Source organism: Ambystoma mexicanum, chromosome 5q (genome assembly GCF_040938575.1).
Source record: "Ambystoma mexicanum isolate Mex_15411 chromosome 5q, UKY_AmexF1_1, whole genome shotgun sequence".
Classification (NCBI taxonomy): domain Eukaryota; kingdom Metazoa; phylum Chordata; class Amphibia; order Caudata; family Ambystomatidae; genus Ambystoma; species Ambystoma mexicanum.
In genome coordinates, this window is record NC_090933.1 from 1,325,227,475 (window position 1) to 1,325,253,801 (window position 26,327).

The 26,327-nt window shown below is 49.2% G+C and overlaps 1 protein-coding gene across 1 annotated transcript in view; it reads right to left on the reverse strand.

Annotated features, from left to right (window-relative positions):
* Window positions 1–1,892: 1,892 nt before the first annotated feature.
* LOC138498518 (zinc finger protein 271-like) overlaps window positions 1,893–26,327 on the reverse strand; it is a 173,135-nt gene continuing 148,700 nt past the window's right edge. The window contains exon 3 of the mRNA XM_069622299.1: window positions 1,893–4,555. Coding sequence (XP_069478400.1) covers window positions 3,026–4,045 — 1,020 coding nt within the window. The 5' untranslated portion in view covers window positions 4,046–4,555 and the 3' untranslated portion in view covers window positions 1,893–3,025. The remainder of the gene's footprint in view (window positions 4,556–26,327) is intronic.

Sequence of the window (26,327 nt, forward strand, 5' to 3'; positions counted from 1 at the left end):
TGGCATCATGGAAACTGTGTTATACCACAGAACAAAGAGCTGTCGTCGGTATGTAAAGCCATCCCTGAAAGAACAGCAATCCACTCCATTCGGTAACGTCCGACATTTGTAGAAGATCAGGCTTCCATGAGTCTGTTGCTGTTTCTCGTAGGAAGGTCTGTAGGTATGGTTATACCCGACACATGAAGCGTTTTGGGGAGAGAATCAGCGTTTTGTTCTCTAGTATCACTGGTACGGTCTCCAAGGAATGTGACAGGGCATCAGCTTTCTGATTCCTTTCACAGGGACTGTAAATCACTTTGAAGTCAAATTAGGAAAAGATGAAGGCCCAACAGGCTTGTCTGGACATTCGGCAATGCAAGAACTGTAAATGCTGCAGGTTCTTATGGTCGGTTCGTACCTCCACGATAAATTGACCCCCAAGGAGATGATGACACCATTGCTCGAAAGCAGCTTTTAAGGCTAATAGTTCTTTTTTGATTACAGAATAGTGCTGCTCACTCGTAGTCCGTTTTCATAAACAATAGGCAATGGGAATGTACCGTTCACATCTCCTGGATGGGTTACAGCAATACTGCCTCTACGGCAACATTGGAAGTGTTGGTTCCCACTATGAACTGTACTACTTCATTGGGATGGCATAAGATGGTACAGACATGAATGTAGTCTTAAAATATTCAAAATCCATCCGGGCTCTGTCTCCCCAAAGAAAATGCACCTTGATACTGGTCAGAGCGGTCAGTATTGAGGCCGACTGGGAAAACTTCATTTTTTAATGGTTTGGACCTTATTAGGAAACATTTGAATATCGACATTGCTGATAATGTATCCCAGGAATTCCATCTGTTCCTGGTGAAAAAGACATTTCTCAGGTTTGGCTAATAAATGGTTCTGGAGCAATTTTGCAGGACTTGCTTTACATGTAATACGTGGTGTTTGAAGGGAAACCAAAAAAAACAAAATGTCACCCAAGTAGACTCAGCTGGTTAAACCAATAATATCGGAGAAGATGTCTGTGAAACGCTGTAAAACGGCCAGGACATTACACAGTTGGGCACAACCAAAAAGGGCTCCACAGGTACACTGGCAGATGAAGGAGGCAGGCTAGGTGGGTACCGCAGGCAGAAAGGCATATAACCAAACAAAAGACTGCCCTGGCAGGCAAGAGGGTATCCCCAGGACAAACGGGGAACAGACAGAATAAGAGGATCAAGGCAGGCACTCAGAGCAAAAGGGTAAACAGGGGAAAATGCTTGCTAGGAATCAATAGGGAGGAGCAGAAAGGCAAGGGAAAAGGCAGGAGACATCCAGGGCGAGGCAAGAGACATCCAGGGCAAGGCAAAAGAAAGGCGCCGAGCAGGGCAAGGCAAAACAAGGAACACAAGGAGCGTAAAGGTGCGGCAAACGGACTAGCCGGGAACCGCGTTGAGGCTCGCTGAGCCAACTGGCTCGGTTCCTGAAATAGTGCTGCGGGGCGAAATCGAGGCTTGAAGGGCAAGCGGAAGCAACTGTGTAGCCCTCAGGACTGTGCATGTGCAGAACGACAAACACATTGCGGATACATGCACCAGAATGGGACCCTGTGAGCCCACAGTCGCCACACGGGACAGCCATTAAGTGGCGTGAGACTCTCTTTATCTCTTAAAGATAAGAAGTACTTTTAGAATAAGATAATGAATATTGCTTCTTAAAGGATTTACATATTATACAGGCATGAAATTCGATAGTAAATACAGAAATAGAGATGTTGGACTTTATGTTATCCTAAACCTTTTAAACAAACAAAAAATAATGTTGGGATCTTTCAAAGTTGGCCTTTCTGTTCTGGAGAAAGGTATTTCACACTTAACATTGACATTTCTATGTAGAATGAGGCTGGGCTATCAGCTGTGATTTGCAACTCAATTTAATGACATTAGCAAAGGTTCTTCATGACACGATGAAGCAATATATGAATGCTTTACCTGTACACATAAATATATGGTTTAACACATACACTGCAGCAACCAAGATCCATGTCAGGGGTGTGCTGCTCATCCAGTCCAGGTTTTTCTTGCATTATAACCTATCAGGTTATCTGTTCATGTTCTCCTCAATGCTTTCCCTATGAGCCACCTGGGACCTCTGTGTTTACAATTCAGGTATGGATCACCCCTGAATGGATCTTCTGATGACGGCCCATATCCCACCTCATAGCTCAGAGTTTCTCACTTGAATGGATCATCTGATGGCACACAAAGCAGACTTCTGAGCAAAGCTTTTCTTATGCACTGGTTCAGTTTCCTGCCAGCGTGGACCATTTGAGGTTTGTGCAGGTCAGAGCCCAGAGTGAAGCTTTGCATGCATTTTGTGCACCATTACAGTTTCTCCCCAGTTTGCTGCATCAGATGCCTGGAGAGAGACGAACCCGTACTGAAGCTCTTCTTGCACTCCGTGCACTGGTATGGTTTCCCCTCCATTATGCAGAATCTCATGTGATAACAGATGAGAGCTCTGAGGGAAGCTTGTCAATCACTCTGTCCACTGGTATGGCTTCACTCAATTATGGATCCTCTGATGTGATAACAGATTACCCCTCTGTATGAATCTTTTCTCACACTCCATGCACTGGTATGCTTTCACCCCAGTGTGCAACATCAGATGCCTGGAGAGAGAAGAACCCGTACTAAAGCTCTTCTTGCACTCCGTGCAATGGTATGGATTCCCCTCCAGTATGCAGAATCTCATGTGATAACAGATGAGAGCTCTGAGGGAAGCTTGTCAAACACGCTGTCCACTGGTATGGTTTCTTCCTAGTATGGATCCTCTGATGTGATAACAGATGAGAGCTCTGATTGAAGCTCCTCTTGCACACTGTGCACTGGTATGGCTTAACTCCAGTATGGATCCTCTGATGTGTTAACAGATTAGATTTCAGAGGGAAGCTTTTCTCACACTCTGTGCACTGGTATGGTTTCTCTCCTGTATGCAACATCTGATGTCTGGACAGATTGGAGCTCTTAGTGAAGCTCTTCTTGCACTCCGTTCACTGGTATGGCTTCAATCCAGTATGAATCCTCTGATGTGATAACAGATTAGATTTCAGATGGAAGCTTTTCTCACACTCTGTGCACTGGTGTGGGTTCTCTCCTGTATGCAGCCTCTGATGCCTGGAAAGAGAAGAGCAATGCCTGAATTTTTTATTGCACTCCGTGCACTGGTATGGTTTATCTCCTGTATGCAGCATCTGATGACTGGACAGATTAAAGCTCTGAGTGAAGCTTTCCATGCACTCCGTGCACTGGTACGGTTTCCCTCCTGTATGCAGCATCTGATGCCTGGACAGATTAGTGTGATGAGTGAGGCTTTTCTCGCACTCCGTGCACTGGTATGGCTTCACTCCAGTCTGGATCCTCTGATGTGTTAACAGATTAGATTTCAGAGGGAAGCTTTTCTCACACTCTGTGCACTGGTATGGTTTCTCTCCTGTATGCAACATCTGATGTCTGGACAGATTGGAGCTCTTAGTGAAGCTCTTCTCGCACTCCGTGCACTGGTATGGCTTCAATCCAGTATGAATCCTCTGATGTGATAACAGATTAGATTTCAGATGGATGCTTTTCTCACACTCTGTGCACTGGTGTGGTTTCTCTCCTGTATGCAGCCTCTGATGCCTGGAAAGAGAAGAGCAATGCCTGAAGCTTTTATTGCACTCTGTGCACTGGTATGGTTTATCTCCTGTATGCAGCATCTGATAACTGGACAGATTAAAGCTCTGAGTGAAGCTTTCCATGCACTCTGTGCACTGGTACAGTTTCCCTCCTGTATGCAGCATCTGATCCCTGGACAGATTAGTGTGATGAGTGAAGCTTTTCTCGCACTCCGTGCACTGGTATGGCTTCACTCCAGTATGGATCCTCTGATGTGATAACAGATTAGACCTCAGAGTGAAGCTTTTCTCACACTCTGTGCACTGGTACGGTTTCTCTCCTGTATGCAGCCTCTTATGGTTGGAAAGTGAAGAGCAATGCCTGAATCTTTTATTGCACTCCGTGCACTGGTACATTTTCTCTCCAGCATGGATCTTCTGATGTGCTAACAGAGTGGAGCTTTGAGTGAAGCTTTTGCCACACTCTGTGCACTGGTATGATTTCTCCCCAGCATGGATCCCCTGATTTGCTAACAGATGAGAGCTTAGAGTGAAGCATTTTTCACGCTCACTACCCAGGTGTGGTTCCCCCCCATCTGCAACATCTGATTCCTGGATAGATGGGAGCCATGACTGAAGCTTTTCTCACGCTCAGTACACTGTGTCATTTTGCCAGCAGGATGCTGTGATATCTGTACAAGTGTGAGCTTTGGGTGATGCCTTCTTGAACTCAGCACACTTGTATTAGTCTGTTCTCAGTACAGATCATCTGATGTGAGCAGGGATGCATGTTCAGAGCAGAGATGCAATGCAGAATGGGTGCTCCGGTGCATCGAGCTTAGCGTGATGTCTGATCACTCTCCCTCTGGCGACTCGTAGTGCTGTACTTCTTCTGCAAGGGCTGTTGCAGTTATCACTGCTGCTCGCCTGTAAATGAGAAATAATGGCCAGTGAGTGCATGAATTAAGGAGGGGGAGGAGGAGGGGGAGGGGGGCTTTCAGACTGTCAGCCAAATCTTACAGTAGGTGAAATATAATAGCTAACATTGCTATCACATTATATATAGCGCTTCATGCCGGGTTCCAAACGCTGTAATAACAGATGCTATTTCCCAATGTAAAGGTGCTCGATGGAAAGAAACCGGGAAGGGTTAAATGCTGAGTCAGCAGCACTGGGATATGAACCTGGGTCACGCAAGGTGAACACAGATGCCGGGGGCGAGCACCTACCTTGCTGACTTATAAGGTGAGGGGTAACCCTAAAGAGGAGCTCAAGGCCTGTGGTGCTATTGGCTATAATGCAGGGGAAGTATTTTTGTTGTTTGGCAAGTTCTGTTTGGGGCCAAGTGACTGAATACACCATGTTGATTGCACTCAATGTCAGTCGTCCAATGTGTTCCTCAGGTTGTTTCAGCTATTGGGGGCACTGCTTGCCTATTCCTCACCACCCTTTGGGGTGCAAGAATAAAGTGAGGAGTGCATCAGTACAGGCAGAGTTATACTGTTTCTCTGGTTCATCCGGTGCTAATGCAGAGGTCACAAGTGCTGGGGTGTCCCTGCATCTGCCCCTGTGGGGTATAAACAGTGCAGCAGTGTGCATCAGAGGGCAGGTCACACTGCTTGCTCTGGTTCATCTGGTACTAATGCAGAGATCTCAAGTGCTGGTGTGGGATATAAACAGTGCAGTAGTGTGCATCAGAGGCAGGTCACACTGCTCGCTCTGGTTCATCTGGTACTAATGCAGAGATCACAAGTGCTGGTGTGGGATATAAACAGTGCAGTAGTGTGCATCAGAGGCAGGTCACACTGCTCGCTCTGGTTCATCTGGTACTAATGCAGAGATCACAAGTGCTGGTGTGGGATATAAACAGTGCAGTAGTGTGCATCAGAGGCAGGTCACACTGCTTGCTCTGGTTCATCTGGTGCTAATGCAGAGATCACAAGTGCTGGGGTATAAACAGTGCAGTAGTGTGCATCAGAGGGCAGGTCACACTGCTCGCTCTAGTTCATCTGGTGCGAATGCAGAGATCACAAGTGCTGGGGAATCCTTGCATCAGCCCCCTGTGGGGTATAAACAGTGCAGTAGTGTGCATCAGAGGGCAGGTCACACTGCTTGCTCTGGTTCATCTGGTGCTAAAGCAGAGATCACAAGTGCTGGGGAATCCTTGCATCAGGCCCCTGTGGGGTATAAAAAGTGTAGTAGTGTGCATCAGAGGGCAGGTCACACTGCTTGCTCTGGTTCATCCGGTGCTAATGCAGAGATCACAAGTGCTGGGGTGTCCTTGCATCAGCCCCCTGTGGGGTATAAACAGTGCAGTAGTGTGCATCAGAGGGCAGGTCACACTGCTTGCTCTGGTTCATCTGGTGCTAATGCAGAGATCACAAGTGCTGGGGAATCCTTGCATCAGGCCCCTGTGGGGTATACAAAGTGCAGTAGTGTGCATCAGAGGGCAGGTCACACTGCTTGCTCTAGTTCATCCAGTGCTAATGCAGGGATCACAAGTGCTGGGGTGTCCCTGCATCAGCCCCCTGTGGGGGTATTAGCAGTGCAGTAGTGTGCATCAGAGGGCAGGTCATACTGCTTTCTTTGGTTCATCTGGTGCTAGTGCAGAGATCACAAGTGCTGGGGTGTCCCTGCATCAGCCCCCTGTGGGGTATAAACACTGCAGTAGTGTGCATCAGAGGGCAGGTCACACTGCTTGCTCTGGTTCATCTGGTGCTAATGCAGAGATCACAAGTGCTGGGGTGTCCATGCATCAGCCCCCTGTGGGGTATAAACAGTGTGGTAGTGTGCATCAGAGGGCAGGTCACACTGCTTGCTCTGGTTCATCTGGTGCTAATGCAGAGATCACAAGTGCTGGGGCGTCCCTGCTTCAACCCCTGTGGGGTATAAACAGTGCAGTAGTGTGCATCGGAGGGCAGGTCACACTGCTTGCTCTGGTTCATCTGGTACTAATGCAGAGATCACAAGTGCTGGGGTGTCCATGCATCAGCCCCCTGTGGGGTATCAACAGTGCAGTAGTGTGCATCGGAGGGCAGGTCACACTGCTTGCTCTGGTTCATCTGGTGCTAATGCAGAGATCACAAGTGCCGGGGTGTCCCTGCATCAGCCCCCTGTGGGGTATAAACAGTGCAGTAGTGTGCATCAGAGGGCAGGTCACACTGCTTGCTCTGGTTCATCTGGTACTAATGCAGAGATCACAAGTGCTGGGGTGTCCCTGCATCAGCCCCCTGTGGGGTATAAACACTGCAGTAGTGTGCATCAGAGGGCAGGTCACACTGCTTGCTCTGGTTCATCCGGTGCTAATGCAGAGATCACAATTGCAGGGGTATCCATGCATCAGCCCCCTGTGGGGTATAAACAGTGTGGTAGTGTGCATCAGAGGGCAGGTCACACTGCTTGCTCTGGTTCATCTGGTGCTAATGCAGAGATCACAAGTGCCGGGGTGTCCCTGCATCAGCCCCCTGTGGGGTATAAACAGTGCAGTAGTGTGCATCAGAGGGCAGGTCACACTGCTTGCTCTGGTTCATCCGGTGCTAATGCAGAGATCACAAGTGCTGGGGTGTCCTTGCAGCAGCCCCCTGTGGGTTATAAACAGTGCAGCAGTGTGCATCAGAGGGCAGGTCACACTGCTTGCTCTGGTTCATCCGGTGCTAATGCAGAGATCACAAGTGCCGGAGTGTCCCTGCATCAGCCCCCTGTGGGGTATAAACAGTGCAGTAGTGTGCATCAGAGGGCAGGTCACACTGCTTGCTCTAGTTCTTAAACTGAAAAGTGCACCAGCAATGAGGTGCTGGTGACCTGTTCATCAGCAGCACGGGTGTAAAGCAACTGTTGACACAGCCATCAAAGGATAAGTTCGGCAGCTCCCCAGCTCATCTGCTGCTGGAGGTTCTACTCCAAAGCTCACCAGTGCTGCTGCTGTTCTGTTCATCATCTATTTTAGCATAGGGGCCTCAAAGGGAAAGTGGCTGAAGGGAGGAATGAGGCGATGGCCCCTGGATGGCCCGTGCGGGAGGAAGATCACGAGTGCTGCTGGAGGTGGTTCTATTCCAAAGTTCACCAGTGCTGCTGCTGGTGGTGTGCTCATCGTCTCTTTTAGCATAGGAACCTCAAAGGGAACGTGGGTAGAGGCAGTAATGAGGTGATGGCCCCTGAATGGCCCCTGGGGAGGAAGCTCACCTGCTGCTGGAGGTGGTTCTGTCGAGTTCACCATTGCTGCTGCTGGTGTGTTCATCATCTCTTTTAGCATAGGAGTATCTAGGGTGACGTGCCTAGTGGGTGCGAATGTGGATGGCCCCTGGGAGAGGAAGAGCACCTGCTGCTGGAGGTGGTTATGTAAAGTTCACCAGTGCTGGGGTGTCATAATCTCTTTTAGCGTAGGAGTATCTAGGGTGAAGTGGCTACTAGGCAGGATAGTTGTTGATGGTCCTTGGGGAAGGAGGGGATAGTTATTAGCCTTCCCTTAAATTGCCATTAGGATTAGTGGTTACATAATAGTGGGAGTTTGAGAGCTGTGTCCTGTTCCACACTCCTGAGCTTCAGTGTCCAAGATCTTCTCTGCAGCACAGGTGAGATGCACTTACCTACAACAATGGGGGAGATCGGTCACCACAGCCCTCATCGCCCAGTTGCCATCATTTACTTCACTTGGGTGACACAAGGTGGTGATAGAGTGCATCAAACACCTGCTACATTTTTTTTAAAAGAGCTTTAACCTGGAGCCACTGCTGAGGTAGAGATACTTGCATTTGAAGCATGGGAATGCACCATAACAGCTGAATGGATGGTTACTGAAAGGACACTCATTTTTATCCCGCTACACTGACATCAACCAGTCCTGCTGGTACGCCATAATGGCCTCTGAATGAATAACTAGTGGACCCGTTCAAGATATCAGCTCTATAGCCGCATATAGTTGACCAGGGCTGGACTCTGCTGGTGCGCCATCCTACCCTCTGAACCATTGGATAGTGGACTTGCAAAAGAAGCAGCTGATGGGCTGCTCAATGTTGAGAAGAGCTGGAACCCTACTGGTAAGCCACCGTAGCCTCTGAATGAATGGCTAGTCGGATTGTCCCAGATAGCAGTTGAATGGCAGTGTATTGGTGAGAAGAACTGGAACCCTGCTGGTACGCCATCCTAGCCTCTGAACGAATGGCTAGTGGACCCGTACAAGATAGCAGATGCATAACAATGTATTGTTGACAAGGGCTGGACTTCCTGGTGCGCCATCCTAGCCTCTGATCCATTGGATAGTGGATTTGTAATAGAAGCAGCTGATGGGCTGCTCAATGTTGAGAAGAGCTGGAACCCTGCTGGTAAGCCACCGTAGCCTCTGAACGAATGGCCAGTGGAATTGTCCCAGATAGCAGATGCATGGCAGTGTATTATTGAGGTTAGCTGGAACCCAGCTGATGCCATCCTAGCCTCGAAACGAATGGCTCGTGGACTTGTGGAAGATAGCTGCTGCATGATTGCTCAATATTGCAAAGGACTGGAATCTTTCATGTTTTCCAAAGGTGCCATCCAAGGCTGTGACTGCACAGGACATTCACATCAACCATTTGAGCTGGGCTGATACTGAAGGTCTGACCCTGAACCTTGCAATGGAGGCATTACCACAGCAAGGGTCACATCAGTCTGTTTCCAGGCTCACTCTAAAGATCCTCGACAAGACCACCATCTCTCTAGTCGCTTCTTAAAAAGACTCTGGAATAGATTAATCTGGCAATCCTCTTGAGAGCCAAACGGATGCCCCGCTGAGAGGAAGAGTTTGAGATCTGGATTGATAGGGCCATTCCTGTGGAAAAGGAAGGGACCTGGCAGTCTAGTATAAAAATGGGGTAGAATCATTGAGGTTTTACATGGAGAAGCAGCTGAGACCAGCCACTTTGAGCGCCCCAGGGCCAGATGTATCTGTGTGGAAAGTGCTCACTACGCGGCAGCATTAGAACATTCAGAATCTGGGACTGAGGTTCCCCTATGGTATTTGAACATCAGAGGTGAGAAACTCCCAGTGTATGTGACTCACATGGAGTCACATTTATAACTGGCTCATGTCACACAGATGCTGCCACACATCAAAACTGGATGTCGCCCTTGTGGAGCAAGTACTCACTGGGACCAGAGAAGACCAGATAATGCAACGCAGAAGGAAAATTCACCAACCTTTATGGTCATCTATCCAGAAGGCAACAGATATCAAGACCACAAATCAAAGTGGAATGTCATGACTCATGCCCGTGAAGCAGTCAACCACCACAGGATGTGACCACAAAGAAATGCAGAAGGGAGAGGAAGACCTGCAGCAGACGATGGATGCTCCTGCAGTGGGAGTACCTCTGGCCAAGCATCTCAGAGCAGAGAAAAGGGGCTGTGGATATGAACTGAATAGAGGGGTACCCAAGTGACCATGAGTCAAGAGTATCCTGACATGGAAGCCCCCTGAAGAGAGGGGTACCCAAGTGACCATGAGGCAAGAGTATCCTGACATGGAAGCCCCCTGAATAGAGGGGTACCCAAGGGACCAAGCTTCAAGAGTTCCTGACATGGAAGCCCCCTGAAAAGAGGGGTACCCAAGTGACCAAGCTTCAAGAGTATCCTGACATGGAAGCCCCCGGAATGGAGTGGTACCCAAGTAACCATGAGTGAAGAGTATCCCAACATGGATGCCCCCTGAATAGAGGGGTACCCAAGCCAAGTGACCATGAGTCAAGAGTATCCTGACATGGAAGCCCCCTGAATAGAGGGGTACCCAACTGATCATGAGTCAAGAGTATCCTGACATGCAAGCCCCTGAAGAGGGGTACCCAAGTGACCATGAGTCAAGAGTATCCTGACATGGTAGCCCCCTGAATAGAGGGGCACCCAAGGGACCAAGCTTCAAGAGTTCCTGACATGGAAGCCCCCTGAATAGAGGGGTACCCAACTGATCATGAGTCAAGAGTATCCTGACATGGAACCCCACATGAATAGAGGGGTATCCAAGTGACCAAGCTTCAAGAGTATCCTGACATGGGAGCCCCCGGAATAGAGTGGTACCCAAATAACCATGAGTCAAGAGTATCCCAACATGGATGACCCCTGAATAGAGGGGTACCCAAGTGACCATGAGTTAAGAGTATCCTGACATGGAAGCCCCCTGAATAGAGGGATACCCAACTGATTGTGAGTCAAGAGTATCCTGACATGGAAGCCCCCTGAATAGAGGGGTACCCAAGGGACCAAGCTTCAAGAGTATCCTGACACAGAAGCCCCCTGAATAGAGGGGTACCCAAGTGACCATGACTCAAGAGTATCCTGACACAGAAGCCCCCTGAATAGAGGGGTACCCAAGTGACCATGACTGAAGAGTATCCTGACACAGAAGCCCCCTGAATAGAAGGGTACCCAAGGGACTATGACTCAAGAGTATCCCGACATGGAAGCCCCCGGAATAGAGTGGTACCCAAGTAACCATGAGTCAAGAGTATCCTGACATGGAAGCCCCGGGAATAGAGGGGTACCCAAGTGTACCAAGCTTCAAGAGTATCCTGACATGGAAGTCCCCTGAATAGGTGGGTACCTAAGGGACCAAGCTTCAAGAGTATCCTGACATGGATACCCCCTGAATAGAGGGGTACCCAAGTGATCATGAGTCAAAAGTATCCAGATATGGATGCCCCACTGACCTTCTGCTGCAAGTGTGGCAGGGCAGTCATTCTGGGGCCAGATGTAGATATCCTGGGACTCCCGGGTAAGAGGGAGAGTGATTGAAGATCTACTGGGCCTTTGGACTATAGGGAAATGACAAACCCGGGGGAGGAGCTTCTGTGAATGCTAAAGGGATGTGAGCTAGGAGATGTCAACCTCCACAAACAGCTCAGATGCTGAAGAACGCTGATGAGGCAAGATGTACCAAAGCCCCAGAGGCGGCAAAGAAATCATCCGAGTTCTGGTCAATCCCAAGGACAGTCTGTCACCATCCCTGCGGGAAGCAGCTTTATTATGGAAGGAGCTGCCACTCTGGTGGTCCTGGAGGAGGCCACCAGCATGGACACACTAGCACGAGGCATCCTGTGGAAGGTCCTGATGATGACATTGGGGGATATGACTGAAGCCACCATTCCCAAAGGACAGTCTGTCCCCATCCCTGCGGGAAGCGGCTTCGTGGTGGAAGGAGCTGCCACTTTGGCGGTCTTGGTGGAGGCCCCCGGCATGGACACACTAGTAGGAGGCATACTACGGAAAGTACAGCTGATAACAATGGGAGACATGACTGAATCCACCATTCCCAAAGGCCAGTCTGTCAACACCCCTGCGGGAAGCGGCTTCATGGTGGAAAGAGCTGCCACTCTGGTGGTTCTGGTGGGGGCACCCATCATGGCCACACTAGAAGGGGGAATCCTAGAGAAGATACTGCTGATGAAAGTGGGGGATATGACTAAGGCCACCATCCCCAAAGGACAGTCTGTCACTATCACTGCAGGATGCAGCTTCATGGTGGAAGGAGCTGCCACTCTGGTGGAGGCCCCCAGCCTCAGAGGCAAACCTTTAGATGAGAAAGTAGGAGTTAATCTCTCTTCTAATCTGACACCTGAACAACAGGAAGAGTGCAAAGTTTTGTTAAATCAATTTGCCCCTCTGTTTTCTCTAGCACCAGGCTTGACCCCTTGGGGCCAGCATGATACCAATACTGGTGACTGTTTACCTGTCAAAAGCAGGGGTTACAGGATGTCAGAAAATGTAAGAACCCACATCAAAGGAGAGGTCAACAAGATGCTTTATCTCGGGGTAAAAGAGCCCTCTACTAGTCCATGGTCTAGCCCAGTTGTGTTAGTACCAAAAGCAGGATCCAAGGAGTTGAGATTCTGTATGGACTATAGAGCCCTAAATGCAGTCACTAAGACTGATGCCCATCCTTTGCCAAGGAAAGATGAGCTGGTGGATAGACTTGGTTCATACGTTCCTCAGCTCATTTGATCTCACGTCAGGCTATTGGCAAATAGCCCTAACTGACCATGCCAAGGAGAAAACTGCATTCTCCACCCCAGTAGGCCTATACCAGTTTAGGGTTATGCCTTTTGGACTAAAGAATGCACCTGCTACATTCCAAAGGATGGTTAATCAGGTTCTGAATGGGATGGAGGACTTCTGCATGGCATACTTGAATGACATTGCAGTGTTCAGCCCTACTTGCAAAGAACATGTTGACCACCTAGGATATGTTTTGCAGGCTCTTGAACAGGCCCATCTGACCATAAAGGAACGTAAATGCCAGATTGGTTGGAGTAAAATGGTCTACCTTGGGAATGAGGTAGGAGGTGGTGAAATAAGGCCATTGCTCAGCAAGATTGAAGCTGTGCAAAATTGGACAACCCCTTCTACTCAAACCCAGGTGAGAGCCTTCTTAGGCCTCACTGGGTATTACAGGAATTTCATTGAGAACTATGGGTCCATAGCTTCTCCTGTGAATGTAATCTCCTCTCCAAAATTCCCTAAAAAGTTCAAATGGAATGAAGAGTGCAATCAGGCCTTTGAAATTCTGAAGAAAGCCCTTTGTCAATCTCCAGTTCTCAGAGCTCCTGACTACCACCAACCCTTCATTGTGCAAACAGATGCTTCCAATATAAGTATAGGTGCAGTCCTCAGTCAACTGGATGAGAAAGGTAGGGAGCAGCCTATTTGCTTCATCAGTAGGAAACTGAAGGAACCTGAAACAAGGTGGGCAACTATTGAGAGAGAATGTTTTGCCATTGTGTGGTCTTTGAAGAAGTTTAGACCATACTTGTATGGATCTACTTTCCTTATTCAAACAGACCACCAGCCCTTGAGATGGTTGATGCAAATGAAAGCGGAAAACCCAAAACTGCTAAAATGGTCAATCTGCCTCCAAGGGTTTCATTTCACCATTGAGCACAGGTCAGGGTGTCACCACCAAAATGCTGATGGTCTCTCTAGGATGTATGTTATCGTCTAGAGGTATGAGATTCATCCAGGAGTGGATTAAATCCTCCTGTCCCTTAGTCTTGGGGGGGGGCAAGTGTTAGGGAAAATTCTCTGAATAGGCTAATTTCCCAAACCTAGTGATTCCCCCAGCAGCTTTGCTGGATTTTTGGGGTTTATTTGTTTCTCCTGCTAAGAGTGAGACTCTTTTCCTCCCACTCTTAGACATGATTTGAGGATGTCCTTTGACTTTGTAATGTGTTTTATGGGCTATGGGGTATTTTACTCCATAGGGTTTGATTTTACCATTGAGCACAGGTCAAGATGTTACCACCAAAATGCTGATCGTCTCTCTAGGATGTTTATAACCGACTAGAGGTAAGAGACTCATCCAGGAGCGGATTAGATTCTCCTGTCCCTTAGTCTGGGGGGGCGAGTGTTAGGGAAAATTGTGATTCTATGGCTAATTTCCCTTACCTATAGACTCCCCCAGCAGCTTTGCTGGATTTGAAGGGTTTGTTTTTTTCTCCTGCTAAGAGTGTTACCCTTTTCCCCATTCTTAGGCATATTCGCTATGTGTGTTCTAGGCTATTTTTGTGTTTAATGTCTATGGGGTTTATCTCACCCTCATAGGAACCATCTTTATCCACAGGTGTTACACAGCACCCTCCATGCAGTGACACAGGGGTGTTGTAGCAACCTCTAAACATAGACTCCATACCCTGGGACCGACTACTGTCTCCCAGGGCATGTAAAGTCCCCATTGACTTTACTAGTCACTCTTTATGAACAAAACCATTACAAACCATCTTACTATGGGGGTACTGGCAAGGGTTAATAGTTTTTCCCTTATGTTCATTTTCGAGAGGGGACCGTACAGTCCCTCTCTCAAACGTTTCTGGCTGGTGGCAGTGGTTACTACCAAAAATATTCGAACACAAATATTTCCCTATGGGATTTTCCCATTGTTCGAGGCTACCACATTTACTGACAGCCTCTAACATACTGCCGGGTTATTTTTATATTAACTTTACTCCGGTAAGTTCTCTAAGATCCTAACCCAGGTCGGGGATCCTTTGGTTGTCCTTTTGACGGGCTTCTGCCAAGAAGCCCTCCTTTCGGCGCCACTGATTCTGGGGTGGATCCATTGTGTGGGAGGGGGAGTAGGACCGCTGGACAGGGTTGCCTCAGCAACCCATGTTGCATTCTGCCCTGATAAGATGGAGGATCTCCCGCCAGGATGACGACTCCACGGTGTGAGTGACAGCTATGCTGTATGAATGGGGATCTTTTTGCATAAAGGCAGGGTCCTGAGGACTGGAAGAGCAAGACGTTGCCACTGGAACTAAGAAGCCAAAGAGGAGAGTAGCCAAAGACATCTGCACCAACTGTACCACCGGTGAAGCCCTGCTGCAGCGTCTCACCACTTTTCTCCACATGACGAGAGAAGATCTTCATCTGCAAGAGCCTTCTTCCCTTGAGCTGGTGGGACCAACCAGTTTGCCAATCGCCTTCCAGGACCTGCCTGGTCGAATCGCCAGTGCCCTGCACTCGGAGACCGGATAACCAGGCACCCGTCCATCCGGACCGTGATTTAAAGGTGATTTTATTTTGTTTGGCAGCACTGCGGCTGGTTTCATCCCAGGGCAGTGAAGTAACTCGAACTTTCCTCCACAATGAGAGTCTCTCTTCCTCTGCTGGATCTCCTGAACGGCAAGAACTGCCAGGAACAACCGCCACCGCAGGAGCCTCTTCTCCATTTTAAGGTATTTTGTTCCGCCAGGCCTCCCTTTTCGTTTGGTAGCACTAAAGGTGTTTTAAATCCTTTACCTACCTGCTGGGTTGGCCGCTCCTATCCTCTAACATTGTCTTTCACCTTCTGCAACCACCTTTTCGAATCGTTTAACAAAGACTTGACTGTAGCTACAAGAACATTTTTGGTCCTGGGCTCTTTGCTCTGTACCACTGACTCTGGCACAGGCCTATTGACTCTGGCTGAATCTGTTATAACTGCCCTCTCTAGATTGCTTCTCACCTAGAAATGTGTTGGTGCACCTAACTCTTATAACCACCCTTTCCTTCCCACTTTTAAAACTTGTGAAGTGCCATTTTGCTCGGTTTTCACCTCAGTATTATACATGCTAAAGTACTGCCTTGTCTAAACCTGTTTCCAATCTTATTGGGAAGTGTTGCTAAGGTGTCTAAGAGTATATTCCTGTATAACTTGTCCTTTCCCTCCCTTGTGAGAAATTGATAGAGTGCCATTTGTGTTTGGTTTTCACTGTGCCGTTTTGCTCAGTTTTCACTCTTGCTCAAACTTGTCTACAATTTAACCAGGGAGTTGTGTATAACTTTCTTGACTGATTTTAACTTGCTTTAATAACTGTGATTTACGTGTTGAACTAGAGGTGTGTAAAATAAATAAATATATTCTTTTTAATAAAAGCTTTGGTCAGTGTTTCCTTGTACCATTGTATTGTAGTCATATGGTGTAAACCCTGAATACTGCTCATCTTCCTCTTGAGATACGTCTGACTACTTAGCCAAAGCTACCAACTAAATCTTTGTGGTACAGACTGATACCAAAGGGGATGTATTGCTCATACCTGTAGTCTTAATGTTCTGTAGTGCTCCACAAGGGAACTGCACAGGATTCTGCCTAACAGGGCCTGCTGGCAGGTGCCCGTCACTGGGGGTGGGGGACATGAGTCTGGGCCTGCTGGCAGGTGCCCGTCACTGGGGGTGGGGGACATGAGTTGGGGCCTGCTGGCAGGTGCCCATCACTGGGGGTGGGGGACATGAGTCGGGGCCTGCTGGCAGGTGCCCGTCACTGGGAGTGGGGGACATGAGTCGGGGCCTGCTGGCAGGTGCCTGTCACTGGGTCTGGGGGACATGAGTCGGGGCCTGCTGGCAGGTGCCCGTCACTGGGGGTGGGGGACATGAGTCGGGCCTGCTGGCAGGTGCCCATCACTGGGGGTGGGGGACACGAGTCAGGGCCTGCTGGCAGGTGCCCATCACTGGGGGTGGGGGACATGAGTCAGGGTCTGCTGGCAGGTGCCCATCACTGGGGGTGGGGGATATGAGTTGGGGCCTGCTGGCAGGTGCCCATCACTGGGGGTGGGGGATATGAGTCGGGGCCTGCTGGCAGGTGCCCGTCACTGGGGGTGGGGTGGGGGACATGAGTCAGGGCCTGCTGGCAGGAACCCATCACTGGGAGTGGGGGACATGAGTCGGGGCCTGCTGGCAGGTGCCTGTCACTGGGTCTGGGGGACATGAGTTGGGGCCTGCTGGCAGGTGCCCATCACTGGGGGTGGGGGACACGAGTCAGGGCCTACTGGCAGGTGCCCATCACTGGGGGTGGGGGACATGAGTCGGGGTCTGCTGGCAGGTGCCCATCACTGGGGGTGGGGGATATGAGTTGGGGCCTGCTGGCAGGTGCCCATCACTGGGGGTGGGGGATATGAGTCGGGGCCTGCTGGCAGGTGCCCGTCACTGGGGGTGGGGTGGGGGACATGAGTCAGGGCCTGCTGGCAGGAACCCATCACTGGGGGTGGGGGACATGAGTTGGGGCCTGCTGGCAGGTGTCCGTCACTGGGGGTGAGGGACATGAGTCGGGCCTGCTGGCAGGTGCCCGTCACTGGGGGTGGGGGCCATGAGTCGGGGCCTGCTGGCAGGTGCCCGTCACTGGGGGTGTGGTAGGGGACATGAGTCAGGGCCTGCTGGCAGGAACCCATTAGTGGGGTTGGGGGACATGAGTCGGGCTTGCTGGCAGGTGCCCATCACTGGGGGTGGGGGATATGAGTCGGGGCCTGCTGGCAGGTGCCCATCACTGGGGGTGGGGGACATGAGTTGGGGCCTGCTGGCAGGTGCCCATCACTGGGGGTGGGGGATATGAGTCGGGGCCTGCTGGCAGATGCCCGTCACTGGGGGTGTGGTAGGGGACATGAGTCAGGGCCTGCTGGCAGGAACCCATTAGTGGGGTTGGGGGACATGAGTCGGGCTTGCTGGCAGGTGCCCATCACTTGGGGTGGGGGATATGAGTCGGGGCCTGCTGGCAGGTGCCCGTCACTGGGGGTGTGGTGGGGGACATGAGTCAGGGCCTGCTGGCAGGAACCCATTACTGGGGTTGGGGGACATGAGTCGAAGCCTGCTGGCAGGTGCCCATCACTGGGGGTGGGGTGGGGTGGGGGGACATGTGTTGGGCCTGCTGGCAGGTGCCCGTCACTGGGGGTGGGGGACATGAGTTGGGGCCTGCTGGCAGGTGCCCATCATTGGGGGTGGGGGACATGAGTTGGGGCCTGCTGGCAGGTGCCCATCACTGGGGGTGGGGGATATGAGTCGGGGCCTGCTGGCAGGTGCCTGTCACTGGCGGTGTGGTGGGGGACATGAGTCGGGGCCTGCTGGCAGGTGCCCATCACTGGGAGTGGGGGACATGAGTCGGGGCCTGCTGGCAGGTGTCTGTCACTGGGGGTGGGGGACATGAGTTGGGGCCTGCAGGCAGGTGCCCATCACTGGGGGTGGGGGACATGAGTCGGGGCCTGCTGGCAGGTGCCCGTCACTGGGAGTGGGGGACATGAGTCGGGGCCTGCTGGCAGGTGCCTGTCACTGGGTCTGGGGGACATGAGTCGGGGCCTGCTGGCAGGTGCCCGTCACTGGGGGTGGGGGACATGAGTCGGGCCTGCTGGCAGGTGCCCATCACTGGGGGTGGGGGACATGAGTTGGGGCCTGCTGGCAGGTGCCCATCACTGGGGGTGGGGGACACGAGTCAGGTCCTGCTGGCAGGTGCCCATCACTGGGGGTGGGGGACATGAGTCAGGGTCTGCTGGCAGGTGCCCATCACTGGGGGTGGGGGATATGAGTCGGGGCCTGCTGGCAGGTGCCCATCACTGGGGGTGGGGGATATGAGTCGGGGCCTGCTGGCAGGTGCCCGTCACTGGGGGTGGGGTGGGGGACATGAGTCAGGGCCTGCTGGCAGGAATCCATCACTGAGGTGGGGGACATGAGTTGGGGCCTGCTGGCAGGTGCCTGTCATTGGGGGTGGGGGACATGAGTCGGGCCTGCTGGCAGGTGACCGTCACTGGGGGTGGGGGACATGAGTTGGGGCCTGCTGGCAGGTGCCTGTCACTGGGGGTGGGGGACATGAGTCGGGCTTGCTGGCAGGTGACCGTCACTGGGGGTGGGGGACATGAGTTGGGGCCTACTGGCAGGTGCCCATCACTGGGGGTGGGGGACATGAGTTGGGGCCTGCTGGCAGGTGCCCATCACTGGGGGTGGGGGATATGAGTCGGGGCCTGCTGGCAGGTGCCCGTCACTGGGGGTGTGGTGGGGGACATGAGTCAGGGCCTGCTGGCAGGAACCCATTACTGGGGTTGGGGGACATGAGTCGAGGCCTGCTGGCAGGTGCTCATCACTGGGGGTGGGGTGGGGTGGGGGGACATGTGTCGGGGCTCCAAAGTGCCCCGACACATGGATGCCTGCGGGACATGTGGAGGGTGCATGGGCTGCCTGCGGGGCATGGTGAGGGTGCATGGGCTGCCTGCGGGGCATGGTCTGGGGTCATAGGCTGCCTGCGGGTCATGGTCTGTGGTCATGGACAGAAAACTGTGCAGTTCCCTTCGGGACCACTGCCAGAAGTTTAAGACTACAGGTGTTGGCAGTAAACCCAATTGGTAGCAGTCTGTATCACCCAGATTTACCTGGTAGCTGTGGCTGAGCCTGCTGGCAGGTGACCGTCACTTTGGCTGAGCAGTCAGACTTCGTTCAAGAAGAGTTAGGCAGTATATAGAGTATACACATTAGGTACAAAAATACAGTAGCACAAGCAAACACTGACCAGAGCTTTGGTTAAAAGTAAATAATTATTTATTTAAAAACACACTTGTAAAAATACACTGGCACTAATATGTCAAGCAAGTTCAGACACAGTCATTAGAAATATATACACCTCCCTGATTAATTATTCGACAAGTCTTAGGAAAAGAACACCACTTATTATCAAATACAGAGGTGATCGCTTAACCAAGATGGCACTCCAATAATTATTTAAAAAGGGAGGGAAAAGGCAGAATTAGAAAAGCACACAATACCAATGCTTTTAAAAGAACCACAGCAAGTCAAGAAAGGCAGAGTCTATCGTAGAGAAAGAAAGTTCATAGGCCAAGCCCACTCTTGGAGAGAGCAAGGTGGAATGTGCCCAAGATCACACAGTTGACGTACACTTTAAAAGTCTTTGCAAATAGTTCAAAAGGAGTTGGATCAGTTCAGAAAAGATACTTAGCAGGTCCCGGGTCTCCCAGGATAGAGAGTCAAGGATTTACGGGACACCTTGAACAGTCTGTTGCAAGGGAGACCCGGCGGGACACAGTACCTGAAATGGTGAGAAAGCTCCAGCGGGGGCAGTTGTTCCTAGTAGCGGTTGCAAGTCAGTGCTTCGTCCAGGGTAAGAGAAGATCTCGACGTGGAGGAAAGCTGGAGGTTGTTGCACTGCCAGGGAAGAAACCAGCCGCGGAGTTTCTCGGTTAAAAGGTAATACCCTTTTATTTGCGGTAGTGGTAAAGCGTGGCTATCTGGCTGCCGGGGTGCTTGGCACAGGCGATTCGACCACAAGATGATCCAGGAAGGCAAAAAGAGGGTGAACTGGTTAACCTCACCAGTTCAAAGGAAGAAGACTCTCCAGGATGAAGATCTTCTCTGTCGTCGGGAAGTGGTGAGTCGGTTCAGCAGGGCTCCACCGGTGGTGTCGTTGTTGCAGGTCGGCTCAGCATCTCCCTCTTCGGATTCTTTAGGTCCTGTGGCGACTTCTAAAGTTCCAGTCCCCAAAGTCCTGCTTTTATGCAGAAAACCCCCGTTCACCAGTCCTAGCTGTCACTCAAACATGCTAAGTGGTGAGCCGGGCGGCACCACTGGGCCAATCACGCAAGAGTGCGACTTGAGTTGCCGAGGCAACTCAGTCCAGGGTGCCTATTCCCCCCTCCCACACATCCTGTAGACCCAGACAGAGTGGCACCACTTTTGGAGGCTTGTGTGCAGAAGCCTGCCAAAAGTGGAACAAAGGGCTCAACTTGGGTTGGAGTTACAGAGGTGAACACAAACGCCATTTTAAAACTGAGTCCTGGCAAAAAGACCCAACCAGGGGATAAATATTAATTAAATAACCTGGCAGTATCTTTAACATTGCACCAAAAAAGTGGTGCGTTTAAAATGAATGGGAAAATCACATAGGAAATATTCCGGTGGAATATTTTGCGTGGTACCCACTGCCACCAGCCAGAAACTCGATGAGGGGGGACTGCACAGTGCCCCCTCGAAAAACAGACCCAGGGGCAATCTAATTACCCCTGCCAGTACTTCCACAATATGATGGTTTGTACCGGTTCTGTTCACAATTTAAGACTAGCAAAGTCAATGGTGACTTTACATGCCCTGGGAGACAGTAGTCAGTCCCAAGGTATGGAGTCTATGTTTGGGGGTCACTATGGCACCCCTGTGTTACTGCACTGAGTGTGCTGTGTAACACACTTACCGAAAACACATGAAACCCTATGGAGTAAAAGACCCCATAGCCCATAAAACACATTACAAAGTCTAAGGACATTCTCAAATCATGTTTAAGAGTGGGAGGAAAAGAGTCTCACTCTTGCAGGAGAAAAAAAAAACCCAAAAATCCAGCAAAGCTGCTGGGGGACTCACTAGGTTTGGGAAATTAGCCTATACAAAGAATTCTCCCTAACATGGACTGCCTGCGGGGCCTGCGGGAGGTGTCGGGTGGTCCTCTGAGGTGGCCAAATTACATGTATTACTCCCTGCGCACCCCCGGAATACGCGTACCCCTCTCGTGCCAGGACAATCACATAGAAAACTCCACGCGCACCCCCGGAATACACGTACCTCACTCGCGCCACAACAATCGCATGTCAAACTGCACACGCACCCCTGGAATATGCGTACCCCGCTCGCGCCAGGACAATCGCATGTGAAACTGTACGCGCACCCCAGGAATACGCGTACCCCGCTTGCGCCAGGTCAATCGTGTGTGAAACTGCACGCGCACCCCTGGAATATGCGTACCCCTCTCACCTGTAAAACTCCCCACGCACCCCCAGAATATGCATACCCCGCTCATGCCACGACAATCACGTGTGAAACTGCACACACACACCCGGAATACGCGTACCCCACTCGCACCCGGACAATTGCATGTAAAACTCCCCGCGCATCCCCGGAATACTCCTACCCCGCTTGTGCCAGGACAATCGCGTGTGAAACTGCATGCGCACCCCTGGAATATGCGTACCCCGCTCGCGCCAGGACAATCTCATGTGAAACTGCATGCGCACCCCCAGAATAAGTGTACCCTGCTCGTGCCAGGCCAATCACGTATGAAACTGCATGTGCACCCCTGGAATATGCGTACCCCGCACGCGCCAGGCCAATCGCATGTGGAACAGCATGAGCACTACCAGAATACATGCAGGCAGCCCATCCCCCCTGCCCATGCCCTGCAGGCAGCCCATCCACCATGACCCGCAGGCAGGTCATGACCCCAGACCATGACCTGCAGGCAGGTCATGATCCCAGACCATGACCCGCAGGCAGCCCATCCACCCTCTCATTGCCTCGCCGGCAGCCCATCCACCCTCCCTTGTCTGGCTGAATCTTGGACCAGCTTCATCCCGAAAAAAAAGAGTACTAAAATCCTACCAAGAGATAGAAAACATAGCCATAAATTATCCCAACAGCCAGGAAATGTGAAGAAGCAATTTAATTGACACATGCAACCCAAACAAAGTACTGATTTGGAAAACATGTGTCTGTATGACATTGCCCAAAACTATGCCTACAAAAACAATGTCACACCAAATGAGACAACTGGCAAACATTCAATCTCACCAAACCCAGACTAATTAATCATATAAAGTTATCATTTAAATATTCACAACATAGAGAACTGCATTACATGGCCCTACCCCAACTTTTTAAACCTTGGAGAAAAGAAAACACATTATTACGTGACTATGACTCAATTGAAGCTGAATTAAAAGCAAATGAAAGCAGTATAACAAATGACAATGGACCATGAATGCCAACAAAATGAAGAAATTAAAGCTCAACTAGACAAAGGCACTCCTGAGGGCAGTCAGGAAGCCAAGAACTACTTGGAGAACCACTCATTCTAAATGAAGCAGAAATAGCCATGACTGAGGTAGAAAATACCTTGTATCAGTATAAACCATCTGAGGAAGACTTGTCAGTGATGGAATCACAGCTAAATGATGAACAACTCACCATTTATATAGACATGACTCAAGAAATTGAACATGGTTTTAAACATGAAATTAAAACCTATAGCTGTACGAATTATAAACCTCTGCTCCTGTGTAAGTGGTGGAGCTGGTTCTGGTAAAACATTCTTAATTAAAATAATCAGCAAATTTCTAAAAAACATAACAAACAACATACTTTCGGCTGCAGTAACAGCCCCACAGGTTTAGCTGCCTACAATTACAGGAGGTGTAATTTTACACCAACTATTACTCCTCCCCGCAGAACACCAAAACAAATTAGAATACTACAAATTATCAGCAGAAGCTTCTACTGAAGTACGCAGAATTCTAAAACAAATGAAAGTGCTCCTGATAGATGAAGTAAGCATGGTTTCTGACCTCATGTTGGCTTTAATTTATCTCAGAATGTAAGAAGTCATTAAAACCAACCAAAAACTGTTTGGAGGAAAACATGTTATTGTTTTCGGAGACCTCCTACGGTTAACACCAGTGGAAGGCCAACCCATTTTCAAAACATTAGGACACAAACAATGCCGCAATACCCTCGGCAGCATTGGAAATGTAAATCTCTGGCAACATTTTCACTGCAGAGAACAAACTCAAAACGTGTCAGTCTGCAGACCTCACATATGCTAACATTTTAAAAAGCAGTAGAACTGGTCTGCTTACTAAAGATGCAAAGTCCATCTTAAATACACTAATCCATGAGTTATATGGACGAAACACATCTGCTCCTGCTGTCCTGGCACAATTACCTCAACAAAATCTTAAATGTATGTCCTTACTGACAACCCTTGCAAGCTGTAGTCAATTCAACGAGACAATGTTGAAAAAAGAAATGCAAACCATACTACATATCAGCTCCACAGACAAACTAGAAGTGCACAGCATGACGCTTCCTATGTGTTAACAAGCAACAGCACGACTAAATACCTAAGAAAAATGTATCTCCAACACAGCCAGATTGGAGAAAGTTTTGGGTTTGGGCCTCATCACGAGTTGGGCGGTAGCCCTTAAAAGCGGCAGAAAGATTGAAGTGCTGCATTTACTACTCTGCCCAATCTTGAGTCTGGCATATTTACGCCCAGCACACAGCTGGGGCTAAAAGCACCAGATAAATTACCATTTTTAGCACAATTACAGCTGGTGGTATTACTGCACAGTAATTGCACCGAAAATTCCCCATTGGGTCCAATGGACCCAATGGGGAATAAGGAGTAATGTTGAATGCCCAATCCATGATCTGCCGGATGGTTGGGTGCTACCCCAAATAAAGTTGGATACCGCCCAACTCATGATGAGGCCCTTTGTGTCTAAACTGCAGAGTAATTCTAAAACGTAACCCTGACATAGAACAAGGTATAGTAAATGGAGCAATTGTTACAGTTGTTGGCTTCCAAACATATCCACATGACAACATTCAGTTTGTCAACATCCACTTTGACAAACTTGCAGAAGTTAAATAAATTGGCCGGACAATAGCACATTTCCTTCTTTTCAAAGACATGTACGTATGCATATGCAGAGCACAATTTTCTCTATCTCTTGCATATGCTGTCACCATTCACAAATCACAAGACCTGACCCTAGATCAAGCATTGATTGACATTTCCAGCACAGTCTTTAAAGAAGGTATGAGTTACGTAGCACTTTCACGTCTGCATACACTCAATAGTCTATTCCTAGTGAACTTTGATGCAAACAAAGTGAATGCTGACATTGCTTGCATCCTGGAATACAACATGTTATGGCCAGTATACACACCCCATCTAGATATATACCCTGTACCTCTAAAAAGAAATCTTCTAGAAGACAAGTAATATAAACAGAAGCTATAGCAGATCTCCCAATGATACCGCAAAACAAATAACCAACTCCTTCTGCATCAAACAATACATCCACAAGTCTGTCTAGTGGAAGTCATCTGCACATCCATCAGAAATGAAAGACACAAATGTCTCTTCTCCAGAAATATCTGCAGGCCCATCAAATGATCCACAAACATAACTCTCTGGTCCATTTAAATTCTGCAACACAAATAGAGTAAATGTTTATGCTAATGTGACAATGAATCTTCTCTTTCAATTGCCACCAACTGTTCACAACAGTTAGAATATGCCAACTGGTATGTAACTACTTCAAGCTTTCCCTTAGTTACAACATACTTCAAAGAAACATACTATCACTGTTTTTTAATCCAGTACAGATTTTCTTTCCCAATGATTATTTAATATCAAACCAACAGCAGTGTGTCGTACACTAATGTTGTACCAAACATAGTACTTAGAATGTACTGTTTATGAGGGTCTAAAAAAGAAAATGTATATGTAAAATTGTATACAACTACAGCTTTTGAACTGTCCTGCTTAAAAAATTGTACTGTTTCTTTTCCACAGAAAATAAACCGGACATTACAGCTTCATAACGCTACAAAACTAAGTAACCACAGCAATTATAGTCAAATACATATTCTATGAGCACTATCCTCAATTGTACTAAAATCATAAGTATCATATACAGTTCAATTACATAGTTCCTCCATATTACAAACACTTTGTACTCCCACTACATTATCTATAATTACTATACGCATATTACTACTATGGCGATTCTGGCCATACTCCTACGATATTACCTATAATTACAATACGCATATTACTACTATGGTGATTCTGTCCATACTCATACAAAATTACCTATAATTCCTATACACATATTACTACTGTGGTGGTTGTGCCCAGTGCACATATTCTTGGGGCCATGGCCTGTGGCAATATCGCCCAGAATCGGGCCACTGGCCTCAACCACCACAGTAGAATTAGCTATGTAACAAATACCTACCATACACTGCCAACTAATAAAACTCTCCCTGGCCCCTTGCAATCGAAATGATGTCCATGGAGACCGAAATTAACTGCAGACTCAGCAGCATTTCCAAACCCTTTTCACCTATAAAAAGAGCTCCGCATTACCTTCATTCCACTTCCCTACCATTTCTACACCCTCTTCCAACCATCAAATAATCCCAAATGTCTTTTACAAGCTGTCTGTCCACGGACGACCGCACTGTCCGTTGACAGCTGTGACACCTGCACAACCTTTTTCAACCTACATGAACAGCCCCATATGATCTTTCTTCCATTCCCCCACCCTTCCCAGCCTGTCTTTCCACCACCAAATGACCCAAAATGTTTTTTACAGACTTTTTCCCCAGCGTGCTGTCCATAGGCACCCGTGACTGTCTGCGGATCCAACATGGCGGGCGTTTCCAAAAATACACCTCATGCTCTTCAACATCCAATCAGCGGCCGTGTCCGAGGTTTGCGGACCTCTCATTGGCCTCTAGGCCAATCGTAGGCCTGTCCGCAGACCGAACAGGGAGATGAGTCCCCAGACTGAACCCAGATATCACTAATTTTATTTAACAACTTTTTGGTTGTTTTAAAAAAAAACTACTGGATGGATTTCCACCAAATTTGCAAAAGCAC